This window comes from Cucumis sativus, chromosome 6 (genome assembly GCF_000004075.3).
Source record: "Cucumis sativus cultivar 9930 chromosome 6, Cucumber_9930_V3, whole genome shotgun sequence".
In the NCBI taxonomy this organism is placed as follows: domain Eukaryota; kingdom Viridiplantae; phylum Streptophyta; class Magnoliopsida; order Cucurbitales; family Cucurbitaceae; genus Cucumis; species Cucumis sativus.
Window position 1 is genome coordinate 15,022,516 of NC_026660.2, and position 17,876 is coordinate 15,040,391.

At 29.4% G+C, this 17,876-nt stretch overlaps 2 protein-coding genes across 2 annotated transcripts; one reads left to right on the forward strand and one right to left on the reverse strand.

Annotated features, from left to right (window-relative positions):
- Window positions 1-529: 529 nt before the first annotated feature.
- On the forward strand, window positions 530-982 carry LOC101218723. Its single transcript, XM_004148192.3, has one exon. The coding sequence runs from the start codon at window positions 530-532 to the stop codon at window positions 980-982; it is 453 nt and encodes a 150-aa protein (XP_004148240.1).
- Window positions 983-5,645: 4,663 nt separating this feature from the next.
- On the reverse strand, window positions 5,646-9,775 carry LOC101218488 (receptor-like protein kinase HERK 1). The gene is made up of 2 exons (XM_031887482.1): window positions 9,548-9,775; window positions 5,646-9,155 (listed from the first exon to the last, which is right to left on the reverse strand). Exon 2 carries the CDS (start codon window positions 8,933-8,935, stop codon window positions 6,416-6,418), a length of 2,520 nt encoding a protein of 839 aa, XP_031743342.1. The 5' UTR covers window positions 8,936-9,155; window positions 9,548-9,775; the 3' UTR covers window positions 5,646-6,415.
- Between the last annotated feature and the right edge of the window lie 8,101 nt (window positions 9,776-17,876).

Consider the following 17,876-nt stretch of genomic DNA (forward strand, 5'->3'; position numbering starts at 1 on the left):
TATTTTTCATTTCTTACGATAATTTATATTTCTTAAGTACAAATTTTTAGGTAAATTCAAAATAAAGATAAAACTTTATAAATTAGCTACTTCTTTTAGTTTTTAAATTTTGGTTTATAAAACATGATAAAATTTTATAAAATAGATCTTAATTTAAAAAAAAAAAAAAACAAAAATTCAAATGGTTGTTAGAACTTGGTTTTTTGTGATTTTGGTTAATGTATTTTCAATTTTGTAATAATTTGATCAGTATAATTTAAAATGTATAACATTGTGGGTACAAATAATAAGATGTTTTCGTATTTAAATGGATGAAATAAATTGTTATAACCTCAATTAAAATATAATTAATTAACATTAATAAAATACATAAACATTTAAGTGACGAAGAAATCATGCCGAATTTATGCAGAAACGAAAAACCCATCCGTTTTCTTTTCCCTATAATATTCTCTTTCACATTCCTTTTATCTTTCTTCTACCTATAAATAAAAACCGTAACCATTTTCTCAAATCCCTAAAATCCACCATGGCCTCCGTTTGCATTTCCAATTGCATCAACGACGCTCGTCTCCCCGTCCGTCCCACCTACATAAACCTCTACAAGTGGCCGGAATCCGACGCCGAGTTCATCCGATCCGTCAGTTCTAAGCTCAATCGAACTTCTCGAGTCGTCGATAGCATCTCTTGCCGTCAGATGTACCTCCGAAGCTACACTTTCTCTCGAGAAGAAGAGCACGCGCCAGAGACCAAGACTAATAAGTGTTTCGCTAAAGTCGGAATGCGCCAGAGAATCTCTCGCCGGAAAAAGAAGAAGACGGCGGCGTCTGAGTCCAGCGACGGCGATGAGAAGATTAGGAAATCTTCCAGGTTGAAGAAAGCGAAGGAGATTTCCTGCGCCGCTTTGACGTCTGTGTTCCGACGGTTGTTATCGTGCACCGCTAAAGTCGACGTCGCCGATACTATGCGAGAGGTTCATTAGTTAATTTTTTTTTCTCTTTTTCTTTTGGTTAAATTGCAAATTTCTCCTTTGGAAAAAAAAAGTGTAGGGACTAAATTCTAAAACTTAAAATTTTAGGGGTGAATTTGTAATTTAAAATTTCATTTTTCCTTTTTGGTTCATAGTCGTCGATGGAATTCAGCGAAGAAGAGGTGGGGATGGTGTACGGACATATTATTATGTAAATTAGATTTATTTTTTAAAAGTTTTTTTTAGAGAGATAATATTTTTTTATTTATAGTTTTCATGTGGAAAAAAGGAATTATGTTGCAATAAATATAACGGGTAATTCTTTTTTTTTTTTAATTTGTTAAATTTGATCATGCAAATCTCGCAAATCTATAATGTATTTTTGTTAAATTTGTGGAAACATAATCTTTTTTGGAACTTTTCTACCCTACGAAATCTTTATCTTTCTTTTACATCTTTTTTATATAAAATGTACTTAAATTTTAATTGGCATCATAATAGTGTTGCAATAGTTGGCGATATTAGTATTAGTATGAGATTAATATTTGTGTGTTTGAACCAATTAAATTGTTAAGTAGGTCAGTTTGATGAAGTTTTTTTTATGATTAATTTTACAATATGAAATTAAAAGTTAAAAAAATTGTTTTGTAAAAAATTCTTTAATTAGCGTTGCTAATTAGAACACCCTAATTATATATCAATTCATAAATGAATGATGATGTAAGATAATTTTCTAAGGTTTGAAATACATTAATATGTTTGATTGATGGAAGGAAAAATGAGATGAGTAGATAAATGCGCTAATTTGGAGACAATGATGAAAGGAAAAATGATTGAATGCATTAATATTTAAAGAAATATATTAAGTTGATAGAAAAGAAGGTGGATTATGAGTTTAAAAATTGAAGAATGGGAGATGGAAAGATTGGTGTGGAAGAGTTAAAGACAAATAGGTAGTTACATAGGAAAAAAGTAGTGTGTGTGGCAAAGAGCAATATGGCAAATAATTTACTAAGCACGGTTTTAGTTTTTGGTCCATAAAATCACACATTCAAAAACTCAAGGGACCCCGTAGTCTTGATAAATTGATAAAGTTACTTCACAAATTACAAATTCATATCCAAGAATACCTCTTGAAAAACATATTGAGAATTGAGAACGAACCCCGTACTATAAATTTATTTACTCTTATTCTTTTTAAAAGTAAGTATCAACTTAATTACGTAACAATTTCAATCATTATAATTTTACTCTAAACAATTGCTACTAATTAGAGTTTAAAGATTAACTTGATTATATATTTGAATGTAGTTGATTATATATTTGAATCAACTAAAATTGTTGTTTTTTATGAAAATTTAGACGCAACTAAAATTGTTGTTTTTGATGAAAATTTGGACGTTGGAAGTAATTTTCAATAATGATTTAAAGAAAATTTAGTATAAATATATGTATATACAGATACAAACAATTTAGGAATTTGGCAAATAGTTGAGGTTTTGAAATTCAAATGTTATAAATTCCACAAGGGTTGTGCTAAAAAGGGCTTGTTCGAAACTTTCTTTGTTTTATTCTTTACTTTTTTTACGTCCATTTTCAGGTTTAATCAAAATTTCAAATTTCAAAAGCATTTCAACTGTGGAAATGAACAAACTCCTTAAACTACATTCATCAAAATATACTTTCATTTATTTAATTCAAGAAACTCCATCCTTTTAAAATAAATTTACCACTTAAAACATTTTTTTGTAAAATAATTTAAAGTATATTTAAAATGGAAGTTTTATTAAAAGTGTTTAAATAAAGACGAGCTTAAATAAACATTTTTTCTCTAATTTAATTCACATAAATCTCTAGTAAATTTGGTAGGTGAAAATAAAGAATAGAAAACAGGGGCATGCTTTTACAAAATAAAAACTAAGAATGAAACTCTTATCAATTCATGCTTACAACTTTTCAATTCATTTTGTATTTGAAGTCGTTTTAGGATTTAGAAAAACTTATTAACTTTAGTTTTTTACTTTAAAATTTGTAACGATTGTAGTGTTTGAATCTAAATGAATAATAATTTAATCAACTTACTTGGTCTCGCACCAATTTATTCTTTATATTTATAAAACTCAAATCAAAATTAAGCATAAACTTTTGTTAAGTAAGACTTTAGCTATCTTTGTGTATTAGAAAGCAATTTGTTCCCTATTTGCTTATCAACTACACGGGTAAGAAAAGTGTTTGAAATTGTAATCTAGGAACTAAATTGCATCTAAATTGCAACTAACTTTTAAAATATAAATTATACTAAATTGTTAGTTTTAAAAATTTGTGTATCTAAAGCATTAACGAATTTAGTACAAGTTTGAGAGGTTCAACCTCATACTCTTTCCATAATATATATACATAGAAAATAGAAATATAGAAATAATAACAGTATCATAAGTTAGTGCACGGGTAAAAGTGTTTTGAGTTGTTTTAGATCAAATTCAAGCTCCACTTTAATACTTAGTTAAATTTAAAAAAAAAAAAAAAAAAAAACTTTTTGTTAGTTTATATAGAAAGAAAGTTAAAGGAAAAAGGGAATGTTTGCAACAAATGAGTTTGAGTTTGGAAGTTTGTCTGTGGGTTGTGGTTGCGTCATTGTGTGGTGGGACAAAGCTCCCCACTACCAAAGTAGCAAATACAGCCATTCTAATTAAACTCTTCCCACCACGCAACCCCCCCGGCCATGCTATCATTTCTACTAATTACCTTTAAACCATCACATTACCTCTTTTCACAACTCCCATCATTCTCATTCATTCTATTCAAACAAAAATGTCTCACCCTTCACTACTTTCCCTCAACATTAAAACCAAAATCAAACTCCAAAACTGTTTCCACCCTAACTCATCACTCTATTCATCCTTATGAAGTACTTCATAAGACTACACCTAATCCTTCTACATATCCAATATATAGTAATTATATTCCATTTTTTAACTTCTAATCCGATCATATTTCTTGATTTTATTAATATTTAAATTGCAAGTTATTGGATAGCTCGATTTTATCAAAATTTTCAAGTGAAAATCCGAATAAATAACAAGTAAACTTACTACACGAACATTCAAATTAAATAAATTTTAAAGGGTAGAGATAAAAGGGTATTTTAACTTTTGCTTTTCTTTTTCTTTTCTGTTTGATACATACACACCTACGTGTGTGTATATAAGTTTAATCTTAGTTTAACAATATATACTTGTCATAGTTATTTTTAATTTTTGAAAAAAAAAATGAAAAGGGAAATACAATAAGTAAAGTTAGGGTACATAGCTTTTTTTTTATTAGATTTGAGACATGTAGGTTAAAGTATGTGGCAATATTATGACATTTAGAAGCTTTTATTTAAATGTAACAAGAGAAAACTTTAGGATAAAGTTTGAAATAGATTTGGGTTAATACCAAACTAATAGTCTATAATATTTTTGGCACTTCTTAGACTTATCTATTTTATCCTCAATATATATTAAACACAATTAGTTAGGTACTTTCATAAAAATAAATAATATAAAATTTATTTCAAATAAAACTAACATCATTCAATTTATTTAATATCATATTTATGGTACGTTCATATTTCACTTGGGTAATACCATGTGTCCGTTTCTTTTATTTTTTTCCCCTAAAAAAATTATTTTACACCAACGGATTTAGTTTTCATTTGGTCATATAAATTTCCGTATTTTACGTTTTTAGCCCTCAAAACTTTGTATTTGATTACAAAACCGTTGCCTTTAAAATGTAATTTTACTGTGAATTTTGGGTTTGATTCTGACGTAGTCTCTAAATTGAAGTTAAAAATGTAAATGTTGAAACTTAGAAAAACAAATTTCAAATTGTAATATTTGGAAGTCCAGTTTAAATTGAAACCAAACTTAAATGGGTAAAATACTTCTTTGTTTGGTTGGCTAATTTTGTAGTGGTCTTGTTCTAGTGGGCGAAAGATCTCTACTTAGGTTCACATTCCTTTTATTATTTTCATTTTTTATATACATATTTTTTGTTTTCTTAAAGAAAAAAGAGTAGAATTTGGTAATTAATTAATGGCCAAAGTGGGTGCCAAATATGTATTTATTTCCAAACCCTTGGAAGAAGTCAACATATTAAAGCATAAAACAGGGCACTACTGAATTATTAAATTATAAATATACAAAGTTTCCAAAGAATCAGTATAGAAATCTTGGAAATTTTGGTAATATTAGTGAGGATCACATAAAATAATGTTGTCACATTATCGGTAACACCTACTACAATATAATAAAATCAAATTGGAGCCTAATTTAAAGAATACCAATACTTTAAGAATTGATTGTTAGGTTTATAATTCACGCAAGTGCTCTACTTTAAACTCTTGTTTATAATTGTTAACTTACACGTAGTATCAAACTTAATCTTGAATTTTTAGTATAAATGGAGTGGAGGAATTTGAACAATGGACCTTCACTATTGTACAAATCAGGATTCCAGGAGAAAAAATCAAACATTTTGAAGTTTAAATTATATTAACAAAACCTTGAGACCAAACTCTCTCTTGAAATGACACATAGACATAAATGGTTTCAAATGAATTTATAGCATATGCTAAACTACTATATTGGAATGAAAAATCAAGAGACTTTGATCGTCCAATAACACCAAATTCAAGACAAGAATGCATGGATGTTCATTACATAGTCGAAATATTCATAGTTTCTCAAAGTAAACAATATCCAGATGAAGAATTGTCCTAAATTGCAGCAAATACATATGCTCCATCAAAAAGAGATTCAGAACTAAACAAATACACAACAAAGCGCCTCCACACCGGATCTCATGAAAGAATAACATACGATCATCATTCTTGACATGATGCTCAGTTAAATATAAGACTAGATGTCTCAACAATTCTAGACAAACACGAAACCAGTGGCAAAAAAAAAAAAAATGAATATGATCGATGAAGAGATGCAAATCAGAATCAATCGGTAACGGAGATGCAAACTACCTTGTTCCTTAAAGAAGTAACATGTTTGGTAGATATTGCAAAGACTCACCTGGACAAAACCCCTTCTGTACATGAAAAGAACCCAATATGTTACATGTAGTTTGACACTGAAGAAATCTTTATAGTTTTGTTTGATTTGGTTCCTCCCTCTGCAAGGGAAAATGGCTATTTGATGTGAAAAGAAACCCAACTACAGACTGTCATGTTCATATTCAATGAAGCAAGGAACGTTGTTTAAACGCTCATGCCTACATTGTTGCCTGAAGTTTACAGAACACCTCATATTCAGCTGCGTCGGACCAATTCAAAAGATCGGAAACATCACTTTTCACTACTATTTTTTATGGGTTGAGAGTAGTCTATCGGGAGCAGATTAAATCAAGTATAAGAATCAACAGGATGGTCTAACACGGAGCAACATCAGGTCATCTACCCTCAGATTTCACCAGCTGAGAGAACACCCTACTCATAGAGACTCCAGAAAGATCATCCACACCCGGAATGTCGAACCGTGTGGCAGAAACACCTGCCTCAATGTTGTTGAAATTGTTAATTTGTGGAGAGAGCTCACCAATCATATTTGTACTGTTATCTTCAGGATCAGTTTCAATGACAGCTTCTTGTAGCTGAAGCGCATACTCCAAATTCCATAAAACGTCTCCCATCGATGGTCTGTCAACTCCATAGTCAGCCAAGCATTTTTCAGCAGTTTCTCCAAACTTTCTAAGAGAAGTTGATCTAATTTTTCCTACTAAAGTAGAATCAATTATTTGATCCAACTGCCCTTTCTTCTGCCATTTCATTGCCCATTCAGCTAAGTTTACCATTTCTCTAGGAAGGGTTGGATCTATGACAGGTCGTGCACAAAGGACTTCAAACAAAACAACCCCAAAAGAATAAACATCTGATTTCTCAGTCAGTTGTTGCCTCCGGAAATATTCAGGATCAAGGTACCCAAAACTTCCTTTCACAGCTGTACTGACATGGGTTTGATCAATTTCAGGTCCCGTCTTTGAAAGTCCAAAGTCAGCAACCTTTGCCATGAGAGTTTCATCGAGCAAAATATTAGCAGACTTCACATCACGATGAATAACGGGTTTAGCATAACCAGTGTGGAGGTAATGAAGTCCCCTAGCGGCTCCAATGCAGACCTCCAATCTCTCTTTCCAGCTCAAACTAGGGAAATCCGAACCATATAGATGACTCTTCAGTGTTCCCTGTTCCATGTACTCGTAAATCAGTATCATCTCATTTCTCTCATCACAGTATCCAATCAACGAAACAAGATGACGATGACGAAATTGTGATAGCATCTCGATTTCAGTTTGAAACTCTGCTAGTCCTTGTTGGGAACGTGGATTACCCCTCTTTACAGCAACTTTGGTGCCATCATTTAAAACTCCTTTGTATACTTTCCCAAACCCACCAATACCAATAACCCAACTCTCATCAAAGTTATTAGTAGCCTCTTGAACTGTTGCAAAAGGTATACGATATCCATAGTTGGAAGCAGCACTTGTGATTGTACCATTTGAGTATTTACTTCCCATAGTGTGTGACATTTCTCCAGCAGTGGATATTGAAATCCATGTTTTCGATGTAGCTTGATGCATTCCCTTTCTTCTTCGTTTGTGCAGTATAAACAGAATGCCAACCAATAGAGCTGCAACAAATGCCCCAACGCACACACCCACAATGACACCAATGTGCTTACTTGAAGAATTCGAGTCTGGAAAACTAATTACAGAGTCTTTCCCACTAAGACTGCCAACTGAGTTATTCATTTTCATGATTTCCAGACCATTTAAAATGGCATTTGGATACACATTAGCTATATTCGCTGGGCCAATACTCACAAGAAGTTCGTCATTATTGATCACTCCTGATACAGAGTCTATATAGTATGCAGTGCTCAAAGCATTGTTAAGAGGAACACTGAGATCTAGACCCCCAACAACCAGCCATGAGTCAATGTAAACATTGAAATAAAGTTCATGTAGAGATTTGCTCACAATATCACAGAAGTGAAACCTAACAAGATACTGAAACTCAGGATCCACTTTAAACTTCCACGTCACATTGAAATTGCTGTTTGGATCATCCTTCGAGTTCATCTCAGAGAGGGTACCATAGACAACATTTGGAGCAATCTCTGGCGCTGCCCCTTCAGCACTATATTTAACAGCTGCAATGTTGGAGAAACTTGTAGCAAGATTCTTATTAACTATAAAGCTGTCATCAGAAACCCAACTCCGAGTAAGAGGATCGTTATCAGGAGCAACTTTCGGCCCACCCATATTAACTCTAGCAACTGTCTCATATGCCTGATTAGACAACCCTTGAAATTTACCAGATGGTTCTAACAAAATGGCTTCATCACCAATGAGGATGTCAGGAACAGAAATAACTTCAATGGCATTCACATATGCAATAGAGCCATTAACAGGAGCAAATATAACTTCAAGTGTATCTGATGCTAAGTTCACAGAAAATTCTTTGATTATAGGATTCTTCCCTCCAGCTAAATCTCTCAACAGAACAAAATCTTGGGTCGAAACACTAAAATTTGCAGCACTCATATTGTAGACAGAAAACACAAATGGAAAGAAATAGAGACGGATCCAGTGCCTTCCAGCCTTTATTGGGAACTTGTATTTTGATGTTCCAGTGAAAACTCTAGCCGTTTTGAATAACAAGGAATCGTTGGAAGAAGTAGCAAGTAATGAAGATGTATTGGTATCAGCCATAATCACTTGTGGGGTTGAAAGAAACTTTGAAGCCAAATTATCATCAGCCATGAAAACACGATTACCCACAGAGACATTAGCAGCCGATCCACAATCAATAAGATAATTATCTACCGGATTAAACAAGCAAAAAATGGAAGGCAGCAAGGAGATAAACAAAACCCAGGACAGCAATCCAAATCTTCTTCCACAATCCATGGCTACAAGTTTGAAGAAGCAATCCAAGAAAGAGGACCAGAAGCAGAACCTGATTCGAAGCAAACTTTTTGAAAACTGGGGGTTTATGAAGAAAAAACGATCAATAGAATGTTGGTTCAATCAGAGCCCACGAAAGTGATGGAGAAAACAGCCGCTGCTTTATCATCAGAGATCCAAACAGTGATAGACCCAGATGTAAATTGCTGAAGAGAAAGCAAATCTGAGGCAAATAGGGAAGGAAAGTACAATAAATCTCAAAAAGCCCCAAGTGGGTTCAAGTTGAAGAACAACTTTAATAAAAGGAAGCACATAGAAACAGTTCCATAATCCATTACAAGAACACCGTGAAATAATTTGAGAGTCAAAAGGGGAACTATAGAACGCGGAGTGAGACAGCTGACTTCGCTCTGGCAAAACTCAAAAATATAATATGAAGTTTATCTCTGGAAGTAAGTTGAAGAAAACAAAAGAAATTGGGGAAAACAAATGAAAGAAAGAAGAAGAAGAAAATGGAATAAAGAAGTGAATTAATAAAGTAGGTGTGATAATCGGTCGGGCGGAATCCATTTTGAACAACACCAAAATAAAAATAAAAAAATAAACACCTCTCACCATTGACGACTCGGTTTTTATCGGTCGGTCTACTGGTTCACAGAGATGCTGAAATCGCCGGGCGGCCGATAACGTCAGTTTTTCTGACAAGAAAAACCATTAAAAAAAAAGAGAGAGGAATAAATGAAGAAATAAAGCAATGGAAATTGAGAAGAAAGAGTGAGAGTAAATGGTTAATTGAAAACATAGGTTCAAGTGAGAGAAAGGAAGGAGAGATGATGAAAATTTGAGTTGGATTTTTTTGGAAGTTGAAAGAGGAGTGGAGAAACATAAAAATTAAATTAATTAATATATTTTATAAATTCAAAGTGCTTTCATTTTATTATTTTTTTTTTTGGAGAAAACCACTATTGCACATGCTTATATCATTCAATCTATGCACTTTTGTTTTTATTTTGTTTTTTTATTCTTTTTATTTTTTCCTTTGTCTCAGTTTACTCTCTATATTTTATATTATAATTTGTTGAATTTGGTGTATTTAATTCGTTTTTTAAACAAACTCGGTAGTTTTTCCTTTCATTCAAACCATCATTTGTGAATAACAAGGTAATTTTCATAGAAAAGTTAATTGGGATGCTTATTTAAATAACAAGGTGAGAAATATAGTTATTTTTCAAGATACGTGAGTTGTGGCGAATAACAAAATAATAATTTAATGTATAATGGAAAGAAGCAAATTAGTGTTTAGGTTTTATATTTTAAAAATAAAGGATGAGGAATAGGACCCTATTTTGTTTGTTAATTGTAGAGAGGAGGAATGTAATTCTTACATCTTACGAAATGGAAGGGAAATAAAAAGTGTAAACATATGCATTCATATTTGTGATTAATTTGATTTCTGCAGCTCTCCTCCTGTCCACGTTTATACCTAATGTGATTGTTACGTTTCTTCATCAATTTCTCTAAGTTCAACCAATAATAGAAAATTATTCCAATATTTTATTTTATTTTTCAACTAATTCACCACTCAATTTAATTTGTTTTTATTAAAAACCCATTTTCACTCACTTTACGAGTTTTAAATTTTAATCAAATTTATACATAAAAAACGTTTTTTACTTTTTAATTCTGATTTGGTTGTTCACCCTTAGTGATACTCCAACAATACTACAATCAAATCAAAAGTTAGTGCTATCTATCATTGTTTATAATCTTTGTGATTACCTTCTGCTAGGGCTACTTTCACATTCTTCTTATATTTATGGATAAATATGCATAAACATAACAAAAGTTTTAAACATTTATAAAAGTCCGTAAACTCAATTATCTATTTATCTTTGTTTGAAAATTTTAATTATTACGAGACAATTTTTAAGTTCTTTTTCGTCTTTGTTATTTATTATTTTAATTACTTCTCCTCATTTTTTATATTTCCAATTTTTTTTATTCTCTTTCAAAATTTCTTTCTTATTTATCTTTAATTTTCTTTTTTTCTTTTTGGTATAAGATTGGTATAGGATCTAAACAATCGTGTACAAATATATAAACATTTTGGCTTTTTGGACTTTTAGTTAATATATATCAATCACCATTTAAATTATATTCATTGGTTAACAATAATCTATATTTACAATCTTCCCCAAACTATATATAGATTGTTTTTTGTTAATATTATATTTAGCACGTGTAATTTGACATTTTCAAATATAGCAATAAAAAAAAAGTTGAAACTATTTTAAAAATATAGTAAAATGTATTAAAATTGTTTTTTAGTTTTTTGTATTTAAGTTTCATTTATTTTTTTGAGTAACATTATTCATTAATATTTGAATTTAATTTATATTTGATTATTGAGATTTGAAAAGTGATATCAGTAAAAAGTAATTAACAAAACATTAAAAATTTGAATAGATTAATTGTTTAATAAAACTAGAGTAAATGATCGTCTGTCACTAAATTTCACGTAAACGTTTTAAAATAAGAGATGCTTAATTATGACATTCCTAATGTCATGTACTCGTTACTTTTACACACTACTTGTTTTATTTTTTCAAATAGTTTCCAAATTAAACTATTTTAATATTTAATTCGAAAAAGGAGTAAATATTGGGGTTTGTTAGTTCATTTTAAAACTCAATCCACTGTATATAAGTGTTGCTAATCAAATTCAAATTATTAAATAATTAATCAAATTAACTCTATACTATACTGTGTATCAAAATCAATAACAAAAAAGAAAGAAAAAGGATAATTCAATTCAAATCTAAATTATCATATTTGGATTCCATGTGTGATGTATAAAGAAATGTATTAATCTCAAACATCTAAATAAAAATCAAAGTAAATAGTCACCTCAAACACGGTTTAATAAAACGTATAAAAATTACTTAGGCAACAAGAATGCATTAGTTTGGAGAAAGAGATGTATTAGGTAACATAAATCATAGAGATATTGTAGTTATTTAATTGTAATTAAAAGATATTATTATACACATCTAACCTAAAAAAGAATAGTACAAGTTTTATGCTATTTTAACTATAATTATCTGGACCCAAATGGAGTGTTTGATCCATGGATTTGGAATTTGAAGTCAAACTCATGTTTGTTCACTTGTAATAAAATTCATAAGATTAAGATTTTAGACTCACGAGTTTGGATTTTTTTATAAAAAAAATCATTAAATATATTTTTTAGAAAAATTTTTACTTCAACATCTTATCGATAATCGTTAACAACAATTGTTAGTCAACTTCACGATCAACTACAATGACCGATCGACGTTCACAACAACCGACAGTTTTAACCGTTGCCTCTGGATCTTTATCATCTTCTTGACCGTTGATTATCAATTGTCTTGATCGTCGGTGATTGATCTTGATTGCTTGTGATCTACAACTTTGGACGTTACTGTCGTGGGGTGAACATCTTGATCGACAACAACCAATCGTTATCATTAATTATCGATCTCATGCCTATTAACAAGCGATCATAGTGATGCTCAATGATCAATAGTCATAACCCTTGACAATCGATTGCTATGATGGTCGACGACCAACCAATCGTCTTAAAATTGGTGACCGTTGATCGTTTTTATCATTGATCAACGAGTATCTTCACTGAGGCTTCCTACATTCTTTCTCGTTGGATTGAATAGTAAACACTATTCAAGGCCATGGATTACATTTTTTTCTAATTCAATCTAGAAATTTCATCAACCAACTCCAAACACCACTCTAGCAACCATTGTCGGTCAATCACTAGGTGTGATTTCTGACAAACTCAATCGACGAACTTCCGACCACCACTTTTGCTACTGCTGCAAACCTTGAAAATTAATAAGAATAAAATTTTGAAAACTTTTTTTATCGAGTCATTTCATATACGTTTTTTATTTAATCACACTTATATATTTTAAAATATACACATTTTTTCATTCTTTTATTTTATTTAGGAGTTTTTTTTATAACAATTGTTATTATATCATTTTTTTTAATTATCTCTTTTCTCTTCTTCATTTAAAACTATTTTTTCTTTCATTTTACAAAATTAACATTTAATTTGTTATGTTTTTTCAAGGTGAAAATTAATTACCTACCTATGGTGATCTCAAGTATAAATCAAATATTAATATATTGATAATATAGTAGAAATGTAATTATCTATCACATAATACCATAGCTTATTTTTAGTTTAATAACATTTTTCATATTTTTGTTAGTCACTTTAATTAGAAGACTTAAAAACTTGTTTGGATTGACTCAAGAAAAAATGTTTTTTTTTAATTCGTTTTTATTTAGACTTCTTTTGATAATATGGTTTAAAATACATTGCATGTGTGAACACTTATAACTATGGTTAAAACTCTATTTGACTTTCGCTTTTGCACGACCTTTTTTATTATGCTTATTTTGAAACCTATTAGACAATTTTTAATGTTGCTTAACTAGAACTTTCGTAAATTTCATTCGATTAAATGATTTGTTATATTTTGTTAATGGTTTGTAATATTCATACTTAGACTATTCATGTTAATACAACTGTAATCAAAATTATTGTTATATAATATTAAAATTTATCATTTTTACATTATTTTCATTAAAATCAATAGAGTCAACAAATTGAATTAGATGTACAAAAAATATATTTAAAAAATCAATTAAAAATTTGATAAAATAAATTTATGACGTACAATTAATAAAAAAAAATCAAACAAATTAACTAAACCCATTAATTCAAAATCAACCCCTCAAACACAGGCATAAAAATATAGACTTTCAGTTACTTCCCCCAAACACAGTAATTTGTAATACTCCATTAAAACCCATCAAATAAGTGACAAACATTTAATTCTCAGGTATTTGATTATGAATACATGCCCGTCAAACGTGGAAAAAGGTATTTAAGTATGCACAATAACTATTTCACAAATTAATAAATAATTTTGATCTAAAGTTTACTTTTAGTTTCATTTAATTGGATTGGTATTAATTTGGTTAACGTAGTTAAAAAGTAATTCTTCAAAAAGAAAAGCAAAATAGTGTTTAAGAAGTAAGAAAAACAAAACAATACTTGAGAATAACTTCTAATAATATGTTTTCTCTTTGAACCCAGATAAAGAAATTTTGAAAATGAATTTTTGGATAGTGTCATTAATATGATGTTTTTATTTATTTTTTAAATGTCAATTAACTATAAATCTGAGTAATTATAATATGAAGCGATTATAAGAATAATAATTAAATGTATAGTAACATTTTTTAAAAATACAAATATAACAAAATGTTGATAGGCTTTTATATCTATTAGTGTTAGATGATCTATCAATGATAATCTTCTATAATTGATAGAGTTTAATAAATTTCATTATATTTACAATTTTTTAAAACATTTTGGTGTATATATACTAATATTTTGAATTTAATTAGATTATTCCTCCGAATTTTAGCCTCTTTGATTCCTTTTGTTTACTACACCAAATATAAATTGAGATGAAGTGTTAAGATTGTGTATGGATATTTAAATTCAAAAGAATGAAGAGATGTCACCTATATAGTTTTATATTTTTTTAAAAATATACTTATTTATATAAATAAAAAAGTGGAAAGAGGCCTACTTATCAATTATATATATAGTGATGCATGTGAAAACAAGAAATTCAAAATGTGTATTAAATGAAATCAGGCTGAATTAGAGATGAGACTAAGTTATTTCCCATTATTAAACTTTAGTTGGATATACATAGAATAGAAAGGTCATGATCAACCAAAGGGTGAGTTGTTATAATTCTTTTTTAAATTCTCTCATACTACCTGCCAATGCTATATATATATATATATACTTACGAATTGACTATAAAAATAATATTTTTCAAAAATCTCATTTTTATAATTTTAGTTATTACACAGTATTCCGCCATATTCTAAAATGAATTACTTTATTAAACATTTTAAAATATATTCCAAACACACTTCTTAAATTTGTGGGGAAAAAAACTGAATCATAGACAGTTGAACGAACTATATAAAGTGCAACATGATTCTTAATAAAATGTTATATAAAAAATGTCTTATCATAGGCAACTTAAAGATAATTCATCAATTCAAACAAAGTTAAATGTTGAAAAATTGTTATGCTAAAAGAAAGTAGCTGTGAAGTGTAAGGATTCAAGAAAATACAAATACCTTATAGAAAAGACTCTTATTCAAAGTGCATTTCGATTATCCAATTTTGATTCGTATCTTTTCAGTACTTTTTAAATTTAATTTCTAAATATTTAACTTGGATGAAAATGAGTTAAATAATGATAGTAATTTTTGGTGCTCACAAGATGTGAGTGTATTTGTAAAAAGGAGAATAAAATTAAGATTTATTAGAAGTACATAGTCAAAGAAATAGAGAAATTATTATGGATGGTAAGAAAAGCTTAAATGGATTCTAGAGCATTTGATAGACTTTTCTAAATAGTTTTACTTTATTATTATTATTTTCTTTTTTATTTAATGTCATATTTAAAAATATCACTGAAAATTAAATAATTGAATGGGAATGAAATAAATACCAAAAGCCAAAAAGAGAAAGAAAATTTAAATAATAATAATAATAATAATGTAATTAATTGGAGTAAGAAGAATTGTGCGCCACGTGTTTGATTTGGCAGTTGAAAAGGACGTTCATTATATATTTTAACACACAAAATTTCAACTTCTTAAATAAATAAACAATCAACGACTTTTTTTTCTTCTTTGGTAACCGACGATAGTTGCGCCACCGAATGTGTCTTCAAAAACTATTTGTTTTTTTTCGGTTTTCTTTCCTTCTTTACATTTACGTTTTCTTTTCATATCGTTTAATATTTATTACGGAACATTGTTTCATACATTAATACAAATTATTTTCGTATGCTTTTCAAAAAAAACACGTGAAAAACAATAAATAAATATATATGGATGAGTTTTAAAAGAAACAAACCAACCAAATATTTACGCATCATAAAATAATTTTGAAAATGAAAAAAATTCATATGTTCACAATAATACAAAAAAATATCCGGTTGACATGCAATTATTTTGGTACGTGCGTAATTACTTGGTACACGATCTTGTTCCATTTAGATTTTTAAACGATTTTGAATCAAATAACAGTTAAAGAAAATATAAAAGAATAAAAGAAAAAGGCGATTGAAAGGAAAAAAATGCAAAACTATAATATTTTTAAAAAAATAATCGGATTTATGAACTCTTTTATTTGGTTACACGAACGGTAAACATTTTGATATTTTGTTATATATATATATATATATATATATATATTTAAATTAGTAAAATTTCAAATAAGTCAATAAATTTAGTACTTACGTAGTATTTTTTATATTAGTGGATTGATGTCAAATTCATGTAAATGTGAATATTTTAGTTAATGTTTTGTTTTCAAATCCTAAATTATAAGAAATAAGTTTTTGTTTATCTTATGATTTTTAGTTCACCACAAGAAATTTTGCCTTTGCCGACGCCCTAAATTTCATCGGTAAAAGTGGCATATGCCAACGATATATTTTATCATTGGCAATAATCATCGACGGTCAAATTTATAGCGTTGGCATAAATAAGTTTTGCCAACGACATATTTTTTTTCTGTCGACAAATGTAGACATATAGTGTAATATTACCATCGGCGTAAGTGAACAAATGCCGATGGAATTAAAATACCCGTCGGCGGTTCATTTGAAACAAGAAAAACCTAATGCACGATTTTTTCCCCAAATCACTTTCTTCTTCTTCCTTTCTCCCTCCCACACAGCCGCCCACCCCTTCCTTCCCCACACAAGGACAGCTGTCGGAGCCAAACTTTCCTTGCCACGCGAACCGACGGCCGACCCCCCTCATTTGTTGGCCATTTTTGGACGACCGCACATCCGTTGCTCCCTCTTTTTCTGGACAGAGTGTGGAAGGTCATCGTCGGTTGATTTTTTCACCCGTTCTCGTGAGTAAGTTTAACTTAGACCTATATTTTTTACATGTTTTTATATGAAAAAAAATGATAGATTCACTTCAATTTTACATGTTTTTAGAATAAGATTTTAGTAGATTATTTTGATATTATAGTTGGTATATGTGTTTGAGATCGAAATTATAGTTATATGTATTGAGATTGAAGTTACATTTATACACATTTATATGTATAGTTAATCTCTCCCATTTGTTTAGGGTTAGGGTTTATGAGATATAAATAACATTTTGTTTAGAATGCAAGATTGAAAAAATTATTGGGATGTAAATTGTAGAAGTAATAAGTCAAATAACGAAATAAATAAAAAATGAATGTGAGATTATATTGTTTGGAATGAATGTTTTTTTTGCTTAATTTTTGTAATTTTACATTCAAGTATGATTATTAGTTATTTTGTTTTGAAACATGAATTGTTCCCCATTTGTATAAATACAAAATGATTCAAAATGTTGGGCATGTGGTTCAAAGTTAGTTAAAACTAACTTTGATATTTTGTGTTGTTTCCATAGGTTTAAGGCTTGAACACTCTGGGAGTACCCAAGTTTATTAACTAATTGGAAAGAATATAATTGGAAATGTATAGAAAGAATGAACAAAGCAATTTATGGCGTCACAAGCAGGAACCTCAAAATAGTTATGCACTATCATTTTCTTCCTATGACGTTTGTTGCTATCCTGCAGTTATGGTAGGCAACTGTAATACATTAACAGTTTATGGATTGCTTACATATATCATGGTTTGAAGTTGTTGCTATCTTGCAGTTATGGTAGCAATTAAGATGTTTTTTGTATATTTGTTTTATTAGATGTAGGATGAAATATAGTTTTGTTTTTGTAAGTTGTAATTGTTTTGGTCATGTAAAGTTGTTCTAAGGAGTTTTG